Source organism: Hemiscyllium ocellatum, chromosome 2 (genome assembly GCF_020745735.1).
Source record: "Hemiscyllium ocellatum isolate sHemOce1 chromosome 2, sHemOce1.pat.X.cur, whole genome shotgun sequence".
Classification (NCBI taxonomy): domain Eukaryota; kingdom Metazoa; phylum Chordata; class Chondrichthyes; order Orectolobiformes; family Hemiscylliidae; genus Hemiscyllium; species Hemiscyllium ocellatum.
This window is the reverse complement of record NC_083402.1, coordinates 93,166,564-93,187,424: the sequence shown is the minus strand read 5'-3', so window position 1 is coordinate 93,187,424 and position 20,861 is coordinate 93,166,564. Positions and strand designations below refer to the sequence as shown.

At 40.6% G+C, this 20,861-nt stretch overlaps 1 protein-coding gene across 1 annotated transcript in view; it reads right to left on the bottom strand.

Annotated features, from left to right (window-relative positions):
• Positions 1-550: 550 nt before the first annotated feature.
• sass6 (SAS-6 centriolar assembly protein) overlaps positions 551-20,861 on the bottom strand; it is a 78,558-nt gene continuing 58,247 nt past the window's right edge. Inside the window, exons 13-17 of the mRNA XM_060845337.1 lie at positions 19,804-19,937; positions 17,011-17,160; positions 16,514-16,620; positions 9,665-9,771; positions 551-1,975 (exon numbers count right to left, since the gene is read on the bottom strand). Of these exons, the coding sequence (XP_060701320.1) occupies positions 1,881-1,975; positions 9,665-9,771; positions 16,514-16,620; positions 17,011-17,160; positions 19,804-19,937 (593 nt within the window). The 3' untranslated portion in view covers positions 551-1,880. The remainder of the gene's footprint in view (positions 1,976-9,664; positions 9,772-16,513; positions 16,621-17,010; positions 17,161-19,803; positions 19,938-20,861) is intronic.

Here is a 20,861-nt window from a genome sequence, read left to right as displayed (position 1 = left end):
TTAAGGCAAGGTACACTTCATTGTTTCAAATTAGTAAGCAAATAAATTTAAAAAAATATTGGGTCACTAAAATTTGTATCAATGCTAGAATTCTTAGGGGGAAAAGAATCAGATAGAATTTACAATTGTACTATCCAGTTGTCCTTTGATTGACAGATTTGAACTTGTTTGCAACACTGCATTTTCTCAGATATCATTTTCTGGCACTCATTCTCCACGGAGAATGGTCACTGGGGCATTGTTCTTACTGACAGAATCACATTTGGTAAGTGTGAGCCTTCCTTCAGGAAAGTACATGAAAATACAAGTAAAGCCAGGGATACCAAAAGCCCACGTGCCTTATTATGCATCCCTCAATAAGCGGTCTAATCAGATATTTGATTTTATTGTAAGTAACCTCAATGTTTTCTTTCCAATGTTCTCATGTTCCAGCTATACTTTGAGCTAGAAGATCTTAGCAAACTACTTTTCGAAAAGAAGAGTCACAGTTTATTCTGCAAAAGTACATATATTTTATTCCATCAAAATATGTATGCAACACTCCGTTTAAATACAAAATATTTTACAATTTATACATGGACATATATTCAGAACAACAGGTCATAAATTACTAGTTACAGCACAATAAGGAACGTAATGCCAGTACTGTACATCTGATGTGCTTTAAAATCCCTGATACAATTATATTAATCACCTTATTGAAGTGACAGAATTCAGAACCACTTAAGTTGCAACAGTTTGTACCTTCAGGCAATAATTTGATATGGTGTGTTAAATAATGACACTTAATATACTATAGTGCATTTTCACAAAACAAAATGTATTCAAATTGCTTTAATATGCTATCAAATATATTTTGCAGATACAAAAAGTACGTGACTGTTGTCCAGTTGATAAGAAAGAACTTGCTCCTTCCCCCTTCTTGTGCTAATCATCAACAATTCTGTAGTCCCTACAGGGCAGACCCATTCCTGTATTGTAATACTGACTGTATATACTGAATTACAGTAAGGTTCCAATAACATGTTTAAGGAAAACCGAAATCATTTAGTAGTTGATGGTCTTAAATTTGGATCCCTAAAAAGGCAAACAGTGCACTTCCAACTAGTTTGCTAAGACAGTTGAACATACAAAAACAGCTTTCTCTGTTAAGAATGAACAGATACCATGCATGCGGCCCAATCTCAAATTCTACGTGATGGATAGGTTGAGCAAAACAAAATAAGACGACAAATATGGTGCAAAAAGATTGTTAATGCTGAGAACAGAATCAAAAAACAGTGTATCGACTGAAAAAGAAATGCTGAGGTTTTTAAATCACCTAAAGGTTTGTGGTTGCAGAAACAGCAATTTAATGTAGCATGACATAATCAAGAGTGACTGTTGGGGATGAAGCCTCAGTTTTATTCTCTAATGAAAATCACTTTTCTTCATTTTCATAAAATAGCCAAAATTTATGCTCTGATATACATTGTTCCAAATTGTCTCTATTGAATTATCTATAACTCACACCAGTATAGTGATCTGTAAGGCACAAAATATAGACTCCTGACTCTATCACATATACTTTGGTATATTGCTGTTGTACGTGTGGAAGACATTGCCTTGATGATTATATCATATCTGTATGCAAGGTAATATTCTGAAAATGGCAATAAAGTTTAATCTGGCAGTTTGAATGAGCACCTAGGTTTATGCTAATTGTTACTGTCCAGTTCAGTCATTTCTTACAAAAAAGGTAAACAGGTCTAAAATGTATCACTGAACAACTTGCAGTGATGTGTTCTAGAAGCCCTTGCTTCTTAAATTAATGGGAAGGAAACTTCTTTCTCCTCTCCTGACTATGGTCTAGGTTGAGACATTTTGTTACTGTTCTTTTTTCATGATGCAGGGAGTCTAGGTTGTTTTCCAGGGAAGTAGGCAGACATCACTGGTGGTGGATTTCCTTGCTTTGGCATTGGTGGACGTGTGGGCACTAAATAAACATCACAAAACAATGAGAGAAAGAAGCCAGAATTATTTCTATAGGTTAAAAATTATTTATTTCCAATCTTGTCCAAAAAATGTTTTATTAAACTTTGAGTAAAAAATGAGGTCTGCAGATGCTGGAGATCACAGCTGCAAATGTGTTGCTGGTCAAAGCACAGCAGGTTAGGCAGCATCTCAGGAATAGAGAATTCGACGTTTCGAGCATAAGCCCTTCATCAGGAATGATGAAGGGCTTATGCTCGAAACGTCGAATTCTCTATTCCTGAGATGCTGCCTAACCTGCTGTGCTTTGACCAGCAACACATTTGCAGTTATTAAACTTTGGGCAGATCTTTTTTAATCTTAAAGACATACAATCATAGTGCACGGAAACAGACAGTTCAGCCCAACTTGAATATACCAACCAGGTTTGCTAAGCTGAACTGATCCCATTTGCCTGTGTTTGGCCCATATCCTTTGAAACCTTTCCTATCCATGTACCTGTGCAAATATCTTTTAAACATTGTAACTGTACCCATCTCAAACACTTCCTCTGGCAGATCATTCCATATATGCATGAAACAGTTGCCCCTCAGATCCCTTTAAATCTTTCCCTCTCACCTTAAACTTATGACCTTTAATTTTGGATTCCCCTACCCGAGGAACAGACCATGGTTATTCACTTTATCTATGTCCCTCATGATTTATAGACCTCCAAGGTCACCCTTCAGCCTCCTGAAGTCCAGGGGAAAAAAAAAGTCCCAGCCTATCCAGCCACTCCTTATAACTCAAACTTTCCACTCTCAGTAGCATCCTTGCAAGTCATTTTTGCACCCTTTTCAGTTTAATAACATCCTTCCTATAGCAGGATGACCAGAAATGCTCGCAGAACTCCAAATGTTGCCTTGCCACTCTCTTGTATAGCCGTAGCATGACATCCCAACTTCTGATCTCAACATTCTGACTGATGAAGACAAGTGTGCCAAATGCCTTCTTAACCACCCTGTCTACCTGTGAGGCCACTTTCAAGGAACTACGTACCTGCACCCCAGGTCTCTTTCCAACAACACTCCCCAAGTTCCTACCAATTATCTGAAGAGGTGACAAGTAGGTTAGACCAGGGAAACCTAGTGGATGTGGTCTATCTAGATTTCCAAAAGGCCTTTGATAAGGTGCCACACGGGAGGCTGCTGAGCAAGGTGAGGGCCCATGGTGTTCGAGGTGAGCTACTGGTATGGATTGAGGATTGGCTGTCTGACAGAAGGCAGAGAGTTGGGATAAAAGGTTCTTTTTCGGAATGGCAGCTGGTGACAAGCGGTGTCCCGCAGGATTCAGTGATGGGGCCACAGCTGTTCACGTTATATATTAATGATCTGGATAAAGGGACTGGGGGCATTCTAGCGAAATTTGCCGATGATACGAAGTTAGGTGGACAGGCAGGTAGTACTGAGGAAGTGGGAAGGCTGCAGAAGGATCTAGACAGTTTGGGAGAGTGGTCCAGGAAATGGCTGATGGAATTCAACGTGAGCAAATGCGAGGTCTTGCACTTTTGAAGAAAGAATAAAAGCATAGACTACTTTCTAAATGGTGAGAAAATTCACAAAGCCAAAGTACAACAGGATCTGGGAGTGCTAGTCGAAGATTCTCTAAAGGTAAACATGCAGGTTGAGTCTGTGATTAAGAAAGCGAATGCAATGTTGTCACTTATCTCAAGAGGGTTGGAATATAAAAACACTGAGTTGTGCTACTGAGACTTTATAAAAGTCTGGTTAGGCCCCATTTGGAGTACTGTGTCCAGTTTTTGTCCCCACACCTCAGGAAGGACATACTGGCACTGGAATTTGTCCAGCGGAGATTCACACGGATGATCCCTGGAATGGTTGGTCTAACATACGGGGGAACGGCTGAGGATCCTGGGATTGTATTCATTGGAGTTTAGAAGATTAAGGGGAGACTTAATAGAAACTTACAAGATAATATAGGGCTTGGAAAGGGTGGATGTTAGGAATTTTTTTCCATTAGGCGAGGAGACTAGGACCCGTGGACACAGCCTTAAAATTAGAGGGGGTCAATTCAGAACAGAAATGCGGAGGCATTTCTTCAGCCAGAGTGTGGTGGGCCTGTGGAATTCATTGCCGCAGAGTGCAGTGGAGGCCGGGATGCTAAATGTCTTCAAGGCAGAGATTGATGAATTCTTGATGTCACAAGGAATTAAGGGCTACGGGGAGAATGCTGGTAAGTGGAGTTGAAATGTCCATCAGCCATGATTGAATGGCGGAGTGGACTCGATGGGCCGAATGGCCTTACTTCCACTCCTATGTCTTATGGTCTTATGGGCTTATTAAATGTGTATGTCCTGCCCTGGTTTGTTTTACCAAAATGCAACACAAAGAACAAAGAAAATTTACAGTCCAAGAACAGGTCCCTTGGCCCTCCAAACCTATGCCAATCCAACTCCATTGTCTAAACCTATTATCCAATTCCTAAGGATCTGTATCCCTCTATTCCCCACCTATTCATGCATCTGTCCAGACACACCTTAAATGAATCTACCGTGCCTGCCTCTGCTGGCAACGTGTTCCAGGCACTTGCCACTCTCTGTGTAAAGTACTTTCCACGTGTATTCCCCTTAAACTTTTCACCTCTCACCTTGAAAGCGTGACCCCTCGTTATTGGATTCCCTCACCCTAGGAAAAAGCTTATCTCTATCCACCCTGTCTATACCCTTCATGATTTTGGAAACCTCAGTCAGGTACCCTCCCCCCAAATCTCCTTTTTTCTAACGAAAACAATCCTAACCTACTCAACATCTCTTCATAGCTAGCACCTTCCATTCCAGGCAACATCCTCATAAACCTTCTCTGCACCCTCTCCAAAGCATCCACATCCTTTTCGTAATGTGGCAACCAGAACTGTACACGGTATTCTAAATGCAGCCAAATCTATGTCTTGCACAATTTTAATATGACCTGCCAGCTCTTATACTCAATATCCCGTCGAATGAAGGCAAGCATACAACATGCATTCTTGACCACTCTATCCACCTCTGCAGCCACAATGGAATTGAACTCCTGGATCTGTCTGCTCATCAACTTTTCCCAAAGCTTCTCCATGTACACTATAATTCACCCGAGAATTAGACCTTCCAAAATGCATCACCTCACATTTGCCCGGATTGAACTCCATCTGGCACTTCTCGGCCCAACTCTCCGGTCTATCAATATTCTCCTCTATTCTTTGACAGTCCCCTATACTTTCTGCTACTCCACCAATCTGTGTGTCATCTGCAAACTTACTGATCAGACCACCAATGCCCTCTTCCAGATCATTTATGTATATCACAAACAACAGTGGCTCCAACACTGACCCCCTGTGGAACACCACTGGTCACCTTTTTTCATTTCGAGAAAGTGCCTTCAACTACTACTCTGTCTCCTGTTGCTCAACTAGTTCTTTATCCACTTAACTAGAATGCCCAGCACACCATGTGACTTCACTTTTTCCATTAGTTTACCATGAGGAACCTTATCAAACACCTTACTTAATCCATGTATATGACATCTACAGCCCTTCCCTTCATCTATCAAGTTGGTCACTTCCTCAAAGAACTCTATTTTTTTGATAAGGCATGATCTCACATGCACAAAACCATGTTGCCTATAAGTGATAAGCCCATTCTCTTCCAAATATAAATAGATCCTATCGTTCAGTACCTTCTCCAGCAACTTTCCCATCATTGACGTCAGGTTCACTGGTCTGTAGTTACCTCGAATATTCCTACTACCCTTCTTGAACAGGGGGACAACATTAGCAACTCTCCAGTCCTCCAGTATTTCACCTGTATTTAAGGATGCTACAAAGATATCCGTCAGTGCCCCAGCTATTTTCTCTCTTGCCTCCCTCAGAAACCTAGGATAGATCCCATCCAGTCCTGGGGATTTGTCCACCTTAATATCCTTTAGCCTACCTAACATTCTCCCACCTTATGTAAACGTGATCCAGAGTAAACAAACTTCTATCTCTAATCTCAACATTCATCATGTCCCTCTTCTCAATGAACACTGATGCAAAGTAACCATGGAGAATCTCACCCATTTTCTCAGGTTTGACACACAACTTTCCTTCCTTATCCTTTAGTGGATCAACCCTTTCGATTCTCCTTAATCCTGCTCACTAGAGTAATTTTATGACACCTTTCAGCTCGCTTGATTCCTTGTTTAAGATTGGTCCTACTCTCCTGATATTCCTCCAAAGCCTGTTCTGTTCTTAGCTGCCTGGACCTTACGTACGCTTCCCTTTTCCTCTTGGCTAGTCACACAATTTCTCCTGTCATCCATGGTTCACGAATCTTGCCTTTCTTATCCCTTGTTTTCAAAGGGACATGCCTATCCTGCACTATCTTTAAAAGCCTCCCACATCTCAAATGTGGACTTCCCTTCAAATAACTGCCCCTAATCCACATTTCCTAGTTCCTGCCGAATTTTGATATTATTGGCCTTGGCCCAGTTTAGTACTCTTTCCTTAGGGCCACTCTTATCTTTGAGTATTCTAAAGCTTACCACAATTGTGGTCACTATTCCCAAAGAAATCCACCACTGCAACTTCTACCACCTGGCTTGGCTCATTCCCCAACACCAGGTCCAATATGGCATCTTTCCTAGTTGGACTATTGACAAATTGCTCTAGAAAACTTTCCTGAATGCTCCTTACAAATTATGCACCATCCAGACCTCGGACACTGTGTACCTCAGTCAAATGTTGGGAAAATTAAAATCTCCCATCACCACCACCCTATTGTCTCTACATCTTTCCATAATCTGTTTGCACGGTGGCACAGTGGTTAGCACTGCTGCCTCACAGCGCCAGAAACCCGGGTTCAATTCCCACCTCAGGTGACTGACTGTGAGGAGTTTGCACATTCTCCCCGTGTCTGCGTGGGTTTCCTCTGGGTACTCCGGTTTCCTCCCACAATCCAAAGATGTGCAGGTCAGGTGAATTGGCCATGCTAAATTGCCCGTAGTGTTAGGTAAGGGGTAAATGTAGGGGTATGGGTGGGTTTCGCTTCGGCGGGTCGGTGTGGACTTGTTGGGCCAAAGGGCCTGTTTCCACACTGTAAGTAATCTAATCTAATCTCACAGTCTCTGTTGGGAGGCCTGTAATGCAGTCCCACCAATGTAACAGCACCCTTATTTCCCAGCTCTACGCATAAAGCCTCACTGCTCAAGCCCTCAATAGTGTCCTCCTTTAGCACAGCCATGATATCATCCCTGACCAGCATTGCAACTCCACCTTTCACTTCCTTCCCTGTCCTGTCTGAAGCATCTGTATTCTGGAACATTTAGTTGTCAATCATGCCCTTCCTTCAACCAGGTCTCTGTGATCGCAATAACGTCATACTCCCAGGCACCAATCCAAGCCCTAAGTTCGTCTGCCTTACCCACTATTCCCTTGCATTAAAACATATGCACTTCAAACCACCTGTTCCCTTGCGTTCATCTGCTCTCTGCCTACACTGCCCCTTGGAAATACTAACTTCATGATCCTGTTCGTTATAGTCTCTAGTTTCCACCGCACTGCCTACTAGTATTCTCTTCCCAGCCCCCTGCCACATTAGGTTCCCCCATCCCCAAACAGCAGTAGCAAAAGCTCCCCCAAGGACATTAGTTGCAGTCTGGTTCAGGTGTAGACCATCCAATTTGTAATAGTTCCACCTCCCCCAGAACCGATCCCAAAGTCTCACAAATCTAAACCCCTCCCTCCTACACCATCCCTCAAGCTACGCGTTCATCCTGACCATTCTTTCATTTCTACCCTGGCTAGCACGTGGCACTGGTAGTAATGTTAAGATCACTACCTTTGAGGTCCTCCTCTTTAACTTCTCTCCTAGTTCCCTGAATTCTGCTTTCAGAACCTCATCTCATTTTTTACTTATATCATTGGTGCCTATATGTACCACAACAACTGGCTGTTCACCCTCCCCTTTCAGAACGGTCTGCAGCCAATCGGTGACATCCCTGGCCCTTGCATTTATTTGAATTAAACTCTATCTGCCATTCTTCGGCCCACCAGCCCAGTTGATCAAGATCCTGTTATCTTTGGGTAACCACTTTCACTGTCCACCACACCACCAATTTTAGTGTTATCCATGAATATACTAGCCATTCTTCCTTTATCCTCATCCAAGTCAATTATATATAAAGTGACAAACAACAGTGGACCCAGCACTAAACCTGGTCACAGGCCTCCAGTCTGAACAATGACTTTCTGCCAATATATCATCAAGTCAAATTTACTAAACTAGTCTATCATCAATCTATCTTCTCGGTCACTTCTTCAAAAAAAACAAATCAAATTTATGAAACACAATCCCCTTGCACAAAGCCATGCTGATTATCTCTAATCATGCCTTGCCTTTGCAAATGCTTGTAGATCCTGTCTCCCAGAATCCTCTCCAACAATACACCCACTACTTACATTAGGCTTACTGGTCTGTAGTTTCCTGGCAGCCTTTCTTAAATAATGGCACAACAGTAGCTACCCTCCAGTCTTTTGGTACCTCACCCATGGCCATTGATGATACAAATATCTCAGCTCGGGCCATGCAATTTCTTCCCAAGCTTCCCAGAATGTCCTTGGACACACTTGATCAGGTCCTAAAGATTTATCTACCATTATGCTTGTGACTTAATCTCAACATGTGATGGAAAAGTGGGCTAAATAATCAAAAAAACTTTGCTTCTGGAAATCAAAGGATCTATTCTAAAGACACAGCAATTTAAACAGTTAATAATGGATAAAGGGGATCTAATACCAATACTGATACAATACTAGAAAGACTCCGCATTTGTGCAGACTGTTTTGATTTTCTCTAAAACTTTTTTTCCAAAATTGTTAATGAAATCTTGGCATCGCTAACAAGGTCAGCATTTAAATTGCCTCTTAGACAGCAGTACAGGGATTCTTGACAGCTGAAGTCAGGTTGTATATGTGTATCCTGATAAGGCAGTTCCAGGATTTTTACTATTAGTGGTGGTATTTTACCAAGTCAGGATGATGCAGGACTTGAAAGAGAATTGCATATTGTGGTGTTCGCATGAACTTGCTGTTCTTTTCTAATGGTAGAGATCATTGGTTTGGAAGATGCTGTTTAAGAAACTTTCACGAGTTTATGCACTGCATCTTGTAGATGGCGTGCCCTAAAACCACAGTGTGTTACTCACAAAGGGGTGGAATGCTGATTAAATGGCCTGCTTTGGCCTTGAAGGTGTCAGATTTCATGAGTGTTCTAACTGTCCTCATCCTGTTGATTATTTATAAATATTTCTGTTTGTATTTCTAATTTTAAGCTTTTGCATGCCATTTCCCAATTGTAAGGACGCCAGAGTACACATTCTTACATTCTGTCCAACTCTGAACACTTACTGTATTAGAAAGCAAGCCAAATGGTTACATTGTAATATAAATGTAATGTATGGGTACAATGCCTTCTAATAATTAAACTTTTGCTACATTAAAACAAATTATCCAATAATTTTTAACAAAAAATACATTCCACAGCTTTTCAAGATTTTTTTCAGCAAAAAATTAAAGTAGATACAAATCACATATTAGCATCCCATATGACTGTCTCGACATGCAGACATTTAAAAAACTTTACTGTACACATACATTTGACCTAGTCCCATTGCTCTATTACCTGTGCTAGATGGACATGATGCCTTCTGTAGTGACACCACTCGAGACAACATTGGTTTACCAGCTTCTCTCTTTTCTAAATATTTGAGGTCCAAACCAACTGGTTCACTATAGCAAATAAGAAATATTTTTAATTAAACAGCTGGTTGAGTTGTTCAAATCACAGACAGATAAAATGCTAACATGACGTAAAGTATTTCAGATTTTAAGAACTTTATTTTGAAAATTAATATTTCATTAATAGATTGGAGGAAATCGTATACTGCTAGGTTACAGGCTTTGACTTTTTGAAAATTATACAATTCCAAAACTTAAGTGGGCTAACTAAACACAAACTCTGCTTCCTCTGTTTCAGCCAATTATTTCCCAACAGTGCCAATTATTTCAATAAATAAGCTTACAATAGTTTCATTGTACAGAAATTTATAAGATGCCAAAACCCCCAGTGTAAACTCCTCTAAATGTTTTCATATGTTTCATACTAAAAATTACATCAAGTTCTTTAATATTAAAGGCTTAATTTATAAAACCAATAAAAAACTTCTGGAAACTAGTTTGTATAACTAATTTAAAATATAATGTGCCCAGTCACCTTGAATTCTAGTCTGGCTATATTATTCACAAACATATTCCTTGATTATAACCAGAAGTTCCATTGTAGTCTACACAGAAGTAAAAACATCAGCAGGAGAATGTCTGATAAGACCCACCATGTCTGCTTACCCATCAAGCCCTTGCTTATTTTTTGCAATCCACCTGAAACACAGGGAGTAGCTAAGACAATGTTTCTCTCCATTTTTTGTAAATCTGAATTAAATATTGATATACTCTTAAATGTAGTCCAGCATATTTAACACACTATTTTCACTCGCCTGATTTCCTTCCATTCTTTCAAGATGCTAATTTTCATCATCATGTACCTCAAGAATCTATTCCCATTGCAAGAATTTTTGTACATCGATTTTAGAGTTATTTGAGTTGAACCTTATCTCATCATCTGATAAGGTTGCAGTTGCGTTCCTGAATACTGTGACATTAGGTGAAATAACTAAGTGAAGCATGTAGGAATTAATGTTAGGGCAGAGTTAGATTCCTGCAGACATTTTTTGCTAAGAGAAATAGTGTACAGATTGAAAACTACAGTGCACATGTGCAGAACTGTGTATTTCTAGTTTAAATGACCAGCAAAAGAAAATAATTTATTATAAATCAAACTATACAGTTAGGTATTTCAGTTACTTTACCAGCAGAAAGCAAACAAAACATGAAGCTGAAGTGGTGGAGAATTAACTGCTGGGAGGTTGGTACCCCATCACTAAGTCGCCCTTTATTTACATGAACAGAATACATGAACTCTGACCAGCTAATTCAGTACCAGTTCCTAGAGTGAGGATGTTGAGACTCCTGTTTATATCCGTCAGCCAGGGATACCTGATTGGCACAGGTTAACACTCGCAGAGATCCACCTTAGCATGAGGCTTTTTAATTAGCATTAGTGGTAACTACACAAAACAATTCTCATTGGAGACCGGATGGAAGCGTTAATCTGTACCAGTTCCCCAGTACATGTTCTCAGTCTGGCCGAGATCTTGCACAAACATAAGGGTTGGAGTCTAGAGAGAGTCTTGTTAAAGACAGTTCTGCAATAAATTATACAGCTGTGCACGTATCAACCTTCATGAGAACTGGGTGACCAGTTAACCAGACTTTTATTTTGACTGGTTCTGATTTGGATGTTGCTAAGCAATTTAACTGTTCCAAATCAGATACAGATTAACTTTTCAGGGTGTGCACTCTCCTGGATACTAGCCTGTGAGTTTACTTTAGATACTTTAGATTCCCTTCAGTGTGGAAACAGGCCCTTCGGCCCAAGAAGTCCATACCGACCCTCCGAAGAGCAACTCACCCAGACTCATTCCCCTACATTTACCCCTTCACCTAACACTACAGGCAATTTAGCATGGCCAATTCACCTCAACTGCCCATCTTTGGACTGTGGGAGGAAACCGGAGCACCCAGAGGAAACCCACGCAGACACGGGGAGAATATGCAAACTTCACACAGTCGCCAGAGGCTGGAATTGAACCTGTGACTCTGGTGCTGTGAGGCAGCAGTGCTAGCCACTAAGCCACCGTGCCGGTGAATGTAGGCATTGTATGACTCCTTTGCTATCTCAAGTCTACATACCGGCAACAACTACAATGGCTGGCTGGCCTGGATCCTGAAGAACGTTTTAGCCATTTGGCTGAGGCTCAGCTTTGTTTTGGGGTGCAAAAAGTGTTAAAATAAGACAAAAACAATTTAAACAAAACAGACCAATGCAAAATAAGTTACGTGTGGAACAGCACTGACCACAATTTGTTCCATATAAAAGCTAGATGTTGAGCAGTTAAATCTGTAGCAAACCACAACTTGCTCCATTTTAACCAAAGAGGAAGTTGTGAACCACATTCAACTTATGTGGTGGGAGTCCAAGGCAAATGACCTCATAAGTGAGACATAACCAAAGTGGAATACAATTGATCTACTGTGTTACCAAGGCTTTAAAATCAATATGTAATTGGTCAATAAGAAATCACCAAGATATGATTGACGCGGATTTGTGTATTAAGACATTATTGCAACCGTTGAAAGGCAGATTCTCTGAGTAAAGACGACTGTTGACCCTTTAAGGTTAAGTCCCTTGCAATGCAAGTAATAAAGGTGCTGTGTAACAATAATACTATCATCTGACTAAATGTTCCTTCGTTAGGGCTTCTGCTATGGGTCTCTCCACTCAGGGTGTGTCCTATGTGATGCTCTGCAACTGCTTGTACTCAAGTGGTGTGCCCCAAGCTCAATCAGACAGGTGAGGTTGTCCACTTCCATTAGGATGCCCTGGAACACTCATGCTCCACTTGCTGTGTTTTCTAATGACAAAACCAGTTGTAGTGCCTGTTTGAAGTCCAAGTGAGCTTCAGCTAGTAAGCACTTTTGCATATTTACGTCATTAACCCCGCATACCAAATGGCGTATCTCATTCAGAGTTAACCCAAAATCACGTCTCTGCCAGTCATCTTAACATCGTCGAAACTCCCAATACAGATTCCTATGGTTCTTAGACTGCCAAATAAAACAAATAGCATCTCAGAGATGGAGGTGGTTTGTGGTCATAATATTCCCTAACTAAATTGTCAGCTCTTGAAAGGTTTTAGCAACTGATGCCTCAGAGAAAATTAGGCTCCTAATAACTGAAAATGCTGCAGGTCCACAAGCAGTCAGAAGAATCACTCACTGCTTTTCCTCTACCCCAATATCACTTGTCTGGAACACATTCAATCCACATACTGGGCCCAGCCTTCGACAGCAGGATCGAATGAGTCAAACTTTTCGAACAAAGGCATGATGCCAAAAATGCTTACCCCAACTGAAACAAGACTATTGCAGGTGAAATTTCTTCAGGAGCACATTGCTTTCTCTTATCACCATTAAAATAACTGCATAGAGGCCAGCATCTGGTCACAAAGTCACTCCTACTTTTACACAAACACCGCACATGGAATCTGGCCAGCTAGCTCAGTGCCAGTCCCTAGAATAAGGAGACTCTCTCAGACTCCTAGCTGTTTGTGTGTCAGCTAGGGCTCCCTGATTAGCCCAGATTAACTCCTCCAATCAGGGATCTCATATTCTACGAGATCCACCTAGCCAATCCCATTCCAATCACTACTGTGCACAGTCCTAAGTGCCTTAATTCATAAATAAAATAATTTTTACAATAAAAAATCTAAAAAACTACATAAATGCAATTACTGTAAAGTTAAACATCTGCAGTTTTAATTGAGCAAGTTCCACCTAGTGGCAGAAGAAGATAAAACTAATTGCACCAATCAATTTCTGTCACTAGGTTGAGGGCAGGACATCAGTACAAATTCAGAAAAGCAGCCTGAAGAGAAACAGTACCAAACACTTTAAAGGTAAGTACGGAGGGTGGGAACAGGATTAATGGAAGGGGATGGATGCGTATGGACTAGGCAGCAGCAGGAACTGAAGGAAATCCAGGGGACTGACGAGAGATAGATATATTGTGATTACTTAGTTGACGACGTTAAAGACTCTAAATGGGGATTTATTGTACAGTACATGCATTATATGGTAATAGTCACTAGATAGTGCCACATTAGGGGCGGCACGGTGGCACAGTAGTTAGCACTGCTGCCTCACAGTGCCAGAGACCCGGGTTCAATTCTATCATTCCAGCACTATTGAAGCCAAATAAGAGGGAGGTTCACTGTTAAAAATATGTGCAGCTTATTCAGTGCAACCCAGAATTTGAATCATGGCCTGTCTGTTCAATATCACACAGAATTATACCCTTTAAAGTATACAAGGTTATGAAATATCTGAATTCTCTTGCTTTTAGCAGGAGAATTCAGCAGTATCACACAAACATACTATCAATGAACTTGCAGCTCAATGTTAAAACATAAATGTAACTACACCACCATGTTCTACCTAGATCAGTGTACAAACAGGCTTCTTTCAAGGCTCCTACACACCTACAAATGACTCAAGTTAATTCTGGAGCTCAGCCAAATTGCTCAGCATTACCACCTAGCAACAATCTTAGCTAGGTAATTATATTGTCCTGAATTTGAGCAATCCGAACATTTACAGAAAAAACAGTTTTAGTCAACAAAAGTTCTAAAGGTCAAAGCCATTTAGGAATGCTACAGTTATGGTGAAATGGCTTCAAAACAAAAATAGAATAGTTTTTAGTTACAAAAATACTGTCAGAATAAAATGATGAAACAAAAACTCAAAAGACAAAAACCCCTCCCCCTTCACATATCCATTTCTATTTTGTTCTAATCACTGGATTTTGCTCTTTTTTTCCTTGTTTCCTTCCTTCTACTTTCTTCTGGTTAATTTGCACCTTTTTGTGTTCCTCCCATTCCATGCTTCTTTATTCCTCTCCCCTTTGCTTTACTTTCCATCTCAAGTTCTTAAATTCCTCATTCCTTTTCAATTGTGGGTTAGAGTGGGTGGGATAACTGAGATGGGAGGAAAACACCAACTGAAGCATCCAAAAAATGTGATTAAAGAAAGTAAGAGCTACTGACCAAATGCAGCTAATAAAGCTCAGAAATGTAATTCACACTGAGATACTTGGGACTTATTCAAAGCTGCATTTGTGGCCAAGCAACTGCTAGTTGAAGCATCATGTGCACATGTGTAATTAGGAATCTGGCTTTTAAACTTACATCCAGCAGCAACACACTGTTTTAAATACAAATACGGGGCAAAGTGAAAATATTTGGGTGATGACCTTGAATGTTGCCATTAAAATACAGCGTTTGGAATTTTGCCCCATTCTTTCTGCCTGTGCTTTAATAGAATTTACTTTAAACCTTGAATTTACAGTGAGTTGCCTAATTTCCCTTAAGAAGCTATATTTTTCAACCTGGACCCATATACAAAATCTCACCACGTTTCTTCTAAGTTTCCTGGCAGAAATCTGTTCAGCTTTTTAGATAATGGCCTTGAGATACAGCAAAAACAACTTATGGGTTTGACAGGGTTTTAAAGAACATTCAAATGCATCAAAGGTTACAACTAATGGCATTCTGTTATAACCAGTGTTTCGTCAATGCAAATTCGCTGTGATGTCATTGACAAATTGGGTTCACTGCTTCTAATGTGCAAACTTTTAAAATATGTGTTGGCTGTAATGCAATTACAGCACCAACACTTTAAGCGCTGTTTCGAAAGAGTGATTTTTCTATAATGCGGGATTGCATAAGAACGCAACCATTGCATTGTAGAAGAACTGACTATACAAAACTCAGAACAGGACAAGCCCAGGACCAGGCCTTTTGGTCCACCAATGTCACAGGTATAACAGTGAATGTGTAAGTAGATCACATTGGGCACGTATAACACTAGTGTAATGAGAGTAAGTGTTCTATCCTGAATATCCTCCTGAAATTGAGTTCTGACAGATTTATGCTTTCAAACAGATAACATCATCAGGGATTTGCTGCTTATAAAGCCTTGCCCACAGTTCTTTGCACAATGGGTTTTCTCATCTGTGTGGGGGAAAGGAGGACTGGGTAATTGTTTAACAGCAATTTGAAGGAAGGGAGGATTGTCGAATAGAGCAGCTGTTGAAACAGTCTCTAAGTAGAATTGGGGAAAAAAACTGAGGCAGAAGGGGGCAACAGTTTACTCCAAATTGAGACAGAGAAATACAACTTCTGACAATACAAAGCAACTCACTTTCAAGTTAAAGAAGAAACCTCAACTGTTTTGCATTGTGGCTGTTATTCATCTCTGTTGTCATCATTTAAGAATTGGAGTATATGTTATTTACTGTTCCAGTACTTTAAATACTAGATTTCAATATAATCAATTTATGCTTTTTTTGAAAATTTGTAAATTTATAGTTTGTAATCAGAATGATAATATCCAATGGCAGCATGGCGGCTCAGTGGTTAGCACTGCTGCCTCACAGCCCCTGAGACTCGGGTTCAGTTCCCGCCTCAGCGACTGTCTGTGTGGAGTTTGCACATTCTCCCCGTGTCGGAGTGGGTTTCCTCCGGATGCTCCGGTTTCCTCCAACGTCCAAAAAAATGTGCAGGTTAGGTGAATTGGCCATGCTAAATTGCCCGTAGTGTTAGGTGCAGGGGTAAATGTAGGGGAATGGGTCTGGGTGGGTGCGCTTCGGTGGGTCGGTGTGGACTTGTTGGGCCGAAGTAATCTAAAAAAAAAGAGTATGCAACAGAAACTACTAAAGATTCATCGTGGCATTAGAAAATCACATAAAATGTATTAATTCTGCTACATTTTTATGGGTGCTCCAATTAATCCATACCTTTTAGAAGACACAGGCATTAGAGATGGTGTCGAAGCTGAAGGGCCTGTTTTAGATTCCATTGAAGGAATGCTGCCAGGATTTAGCTGCAAAGGACTGAAGTGCACCTAAGAGAATTTTGCAACATTCACTTGTTATACACCAAGTTTTTCTGAAGAAAGTTACATTGGTGTATTATTTCAATGTCAATAAACAATAACCCCATGCACACAGTCATCCAGTAAATCACTTCAAACACACAGATATAACGACTATTAAAAACAGACAAAGCACACTCGAAATTTAACTGTGTTAACATTACAATACCCTATCTGGCAAGTAGCAAAACAGTTTACATGGTTAAAAACTGATTTACATCAAACAGCCTGAATTTATATGTGCAAGTTACTTTAAAACTATATTTTATTTAGAGATTTAAAATGTAGCAAATTCCAAAATATTTAACTTTGCTCAAAATGATAGAAAAGTACAAATAATATATTTTAAACCAAGCCTGCCTGAAGACCATGTCGTGGTGCACCAGGCTTCAGGGGTGGAGTATTCATCCGTACAGTGGAAACAAAGTTCTTTGAGTAAATATCCATAGGCAAAGCAGAAGAGACAGACTGTGGCATCAAGGTAGAAAAAGGAGGATGCAACAAAGATTGCTGGAAAAGAAAATGCAAAAGTGAAGTATTAGTATTTATGAACCTTTAAACTAAAGGTCAGCATCAATTACATTAACTTTCAGCAACAAGACACTTCACACATCCCACTGTTCACTGCTGTATAATAGCAACTAATGCAGAAAACCAAAGAAATAATTTTAAACCATCATCTTTTTTGTTCTGTGCCATGCAGCCTTTCCCGTATCTGCACGCCTTCCTATAGAATTATACAAACCCACAGTGTAGAAGTAGGCCACTTAGCCCATTATAAGTCCATACTGACCTCTCCGAACAGCATCCCTCCCCCTACACTATCCCTGTGGACCTGCATTTCCCACAGCTAATCTACCTACCTTGTACATTTCCGAAACGTGCAATTTAGCATGGTCAATTCACCTAACTCAAACTTCTTTCTACTGTGGGAAGAATCCAGAGTGCACAGAGGAAATCCACACAGAGATGGGGAGAATGTGCAAACTCCCCAAGGGTGGAATCAAACCCAAAGATGTGCAGGTCAGATGGGCAGGCTGTGCTAAGTTGCCCATAGTGTTCAAGGATGTGCAGGCTAAATGGGTTAGCAATGGAAGTGCAGGGTTACAGGAACAGGACTGGGGAATGGGTCTGGGTGAGATGTTCTTTGGAGAGGTTGGTGTGAACTCAATGGGCCAAATGGTCTGCTTCCATGCTGTAGGGGATTCCATCATTCACTATTCAGTCCACTGACAGCAAACAAACTGTACACATTAGTCAGTTTTTACAAGTTATTCAATCATGAGATGCTGGCATCACTAGCTCAGCTAGCACTTATTGCCCATCCTTAACTGCGCAGAGGGCAGTTCAGAGTCAACCACATTGCTGTGACACTGGAGTCACATAAAGGCTACACAGGGAAGGATGGCAGATTTCCTTCCCTAAAGAACATTAATGAACAGATGGGTTTTCCCTGACAAATGGTAATGGTTTCACGGCAATCAGTAGACTCTTATTTCCATATTATTATTGAATTCAAAATTCTACCATCTGCCATGCAGGATTCGATCCCAGAGCCTGAGTCTCAGGATTAATAGTCCAGTAATAATACCAGTAGGCCATCGCCTATCCGACTGTTAATGTGCTGTCAAGCCCAATGTTTAAATTTCCTAGATATCCCGTGGCAGATCTACCTTTTGGAAATATCACTACCAAATAAAAGGATGAACAGTCATACAGAGTAGAAGAGGCCCTTTAGCCCATCAAGACTATACAGTCACAAATGTACTGCTACCTACACTCATCCCACTTTCCCACACTGGGCCCATTGACTTGAAAGCTATGACACTTCAAGTGCTCGTCCAAGTACTTTTTAAAAGTTTAGGTTTCCGGCCTCAACTGCCCTCTCTTTCATTTTAAAATTACATCTCTTTGATATTGATCCCTCAACTAAGAGGAATAGCTGCTTTCCATTCATGCTATCCTTGCCCCTCATAATCTTTTACACTTCTATGAGGTTTCCCCTCAACCTTCACTGCTCCAACGAAAATAACCTAAGCTTTCCAGTCTCTCTTCATTGTTGGAATGCTCCAACCCAGGCAACATCCCAGCGAATCTTCTATGCACATTGTTTCTCTAGTCTGGTGTCAATCCCTATATTTGAAATAGCACACAGTACTGCAGTTGTTACCTAACCAAAGTTCTGTACAGCTTCTGTGCAATGAATGAAGACGAGAGTGTCCCATATGCCTTCTTAACCACTGTATTAAGTTGTCCTACCCAGTAAGGGATCTTTGGACGAGCACCTCAAGATCCCTGTTCCTTCAAACTTCCTCGTGCCCTGCTGTTCATTAAGTACTCCTTGTCTTGTTCCTTCTTCCAAAGGATATGACCTCACATTTATCATGGTTAAGTGCCATCTACCACTGATCAAGCTGTTTCTATCACCTATCCTAGCTGTTTCTATCCTCCTGTAACTTAACACTTTCCTTTTCAGTGTCAACTACCCGGTCAATCTTGGAATCATCTGCAAAGTTACTTTTCATCTACCTCACATTCTCATCTACATCATTTCAATATCACAAACAATAACAGTCCCAACAATGATCCCTGTGATACACCACTACACATTAGGCTCCAGTCCTACAAACAGTCTTCTACCACCACCCTCAGACTCAGTAAGTCAATTTTGGATCCAACTTGTCAAGTTACCCCAGATCACATGAGCCTTTTTAGTTTCTTTGTCAGTTTTTCATGCAGAACTTATCAAAGGTCTTGCTGAAATCCATATAAACTGTAGAAACTTCCACAAAGAATGCGACAAGATTTAATGAGCATGATCTCCCTCTAACAAAGCCATGCTACTATCCCTGATCAAACGTCAGTCCTGGCAGTCAATAAATAAATATTTCACTCAGAGGTGGAGTTCACTGAATCAATTAAATATTGTCTAGTGGTTGGAATTAAAAATCTTGCATTGCACAGTCTCAAGCTGAACAGCAAGAGACATTAACATTCCGTTGAAATGCAGGTGAAGTAAAGAGTACTAACATTTCAATCAATTTTTTTTAAAAAATACTGTTCTTTATCCCATACCTTTGTTACTCATTTTCCATACACACATCTGAAAGTGTAAAAGTAACTGTTCCTGGACACTGTTAATGGTTCACTTACCAGACTATTCTGCATACCCCCAGGTCTGGACAAATTGCTGTTAGATATCGTTGTTGATGGATCAAATGAGACTGGAGTTTCTTGCAGCGCTGCTAATTTATTTTCATTCAGTTGTTTATTCAACCAGGATATTACTGGGAAATATAAATAACAGCATATCATATTATACTTGTTCCAAGTTAAATAATGGAGGTTGTTCCTTCCCTCACCCAATGAAAAAGTAAAAGTTATAAGAACATATTTGATCAAGACAAGTTTACAGTTTTGAAATGCTTTTTTCATCATTTCATTTTTCATTAATTGCTGGTGACCGCAAATTATTAGTGCAGCTGATCTGAAACAGGGTAGGTTATATAATTGGGGGAAGGGTAAATACGATGCTGCAAGACAGAATCTGAGGAGCATAAGTTAGGAGCATAGGTTGTCAGGGAAGGATGTCGTTGAAATATAGAACTTTTTCAAGAAACAGATACGACGTGTCCTTGATATGTATGTACCTGTCAGGCAGGAAAGAGATGGTCGTATGAGGGAACCTTGGTTGACGAGGGAGGTTGAATGTCTAGTAAAGAGGAAGGAGGAGGCTTACATAAGGTTGAGGAAACGAGGTTCAGACAGAGCGTTGGAGGGATACAGGATAGCCAGGAGGGAGCTGAAGAAAGGGATTAGGAGAGCTAAGAAAGGGCATGAAAAATCTTTGACGGGTAGGATCAAGGATAACCCCAAGGCCTTTTATGTGTATGTGAGAAACGTGAGAATGACGAGAACGAGGGTAGGTCCGATCTAGGACAGTAGCGGGAGACTGTGTATTGAGTTGGAAGAGAGAGGAGAGGTCTTGAATGAGTACTTTTCTTCAGTATTTACAAACGAGAGAGACCGTATTGTTAAAGAGGAGAGTATGGAATGGACTGGTAAGCTAGAGGAGATACTTGTTAGGAAGGAAGATGTGTTGGGCATTTTGAAAAACTTGAGGATAGACAAGTCCCCCAGGCCTGACGGGATATATCCTAGGATTATGCGGGAAGCAAGAGAGGAAATTGCAGAGCGGTTGGCAATGATCT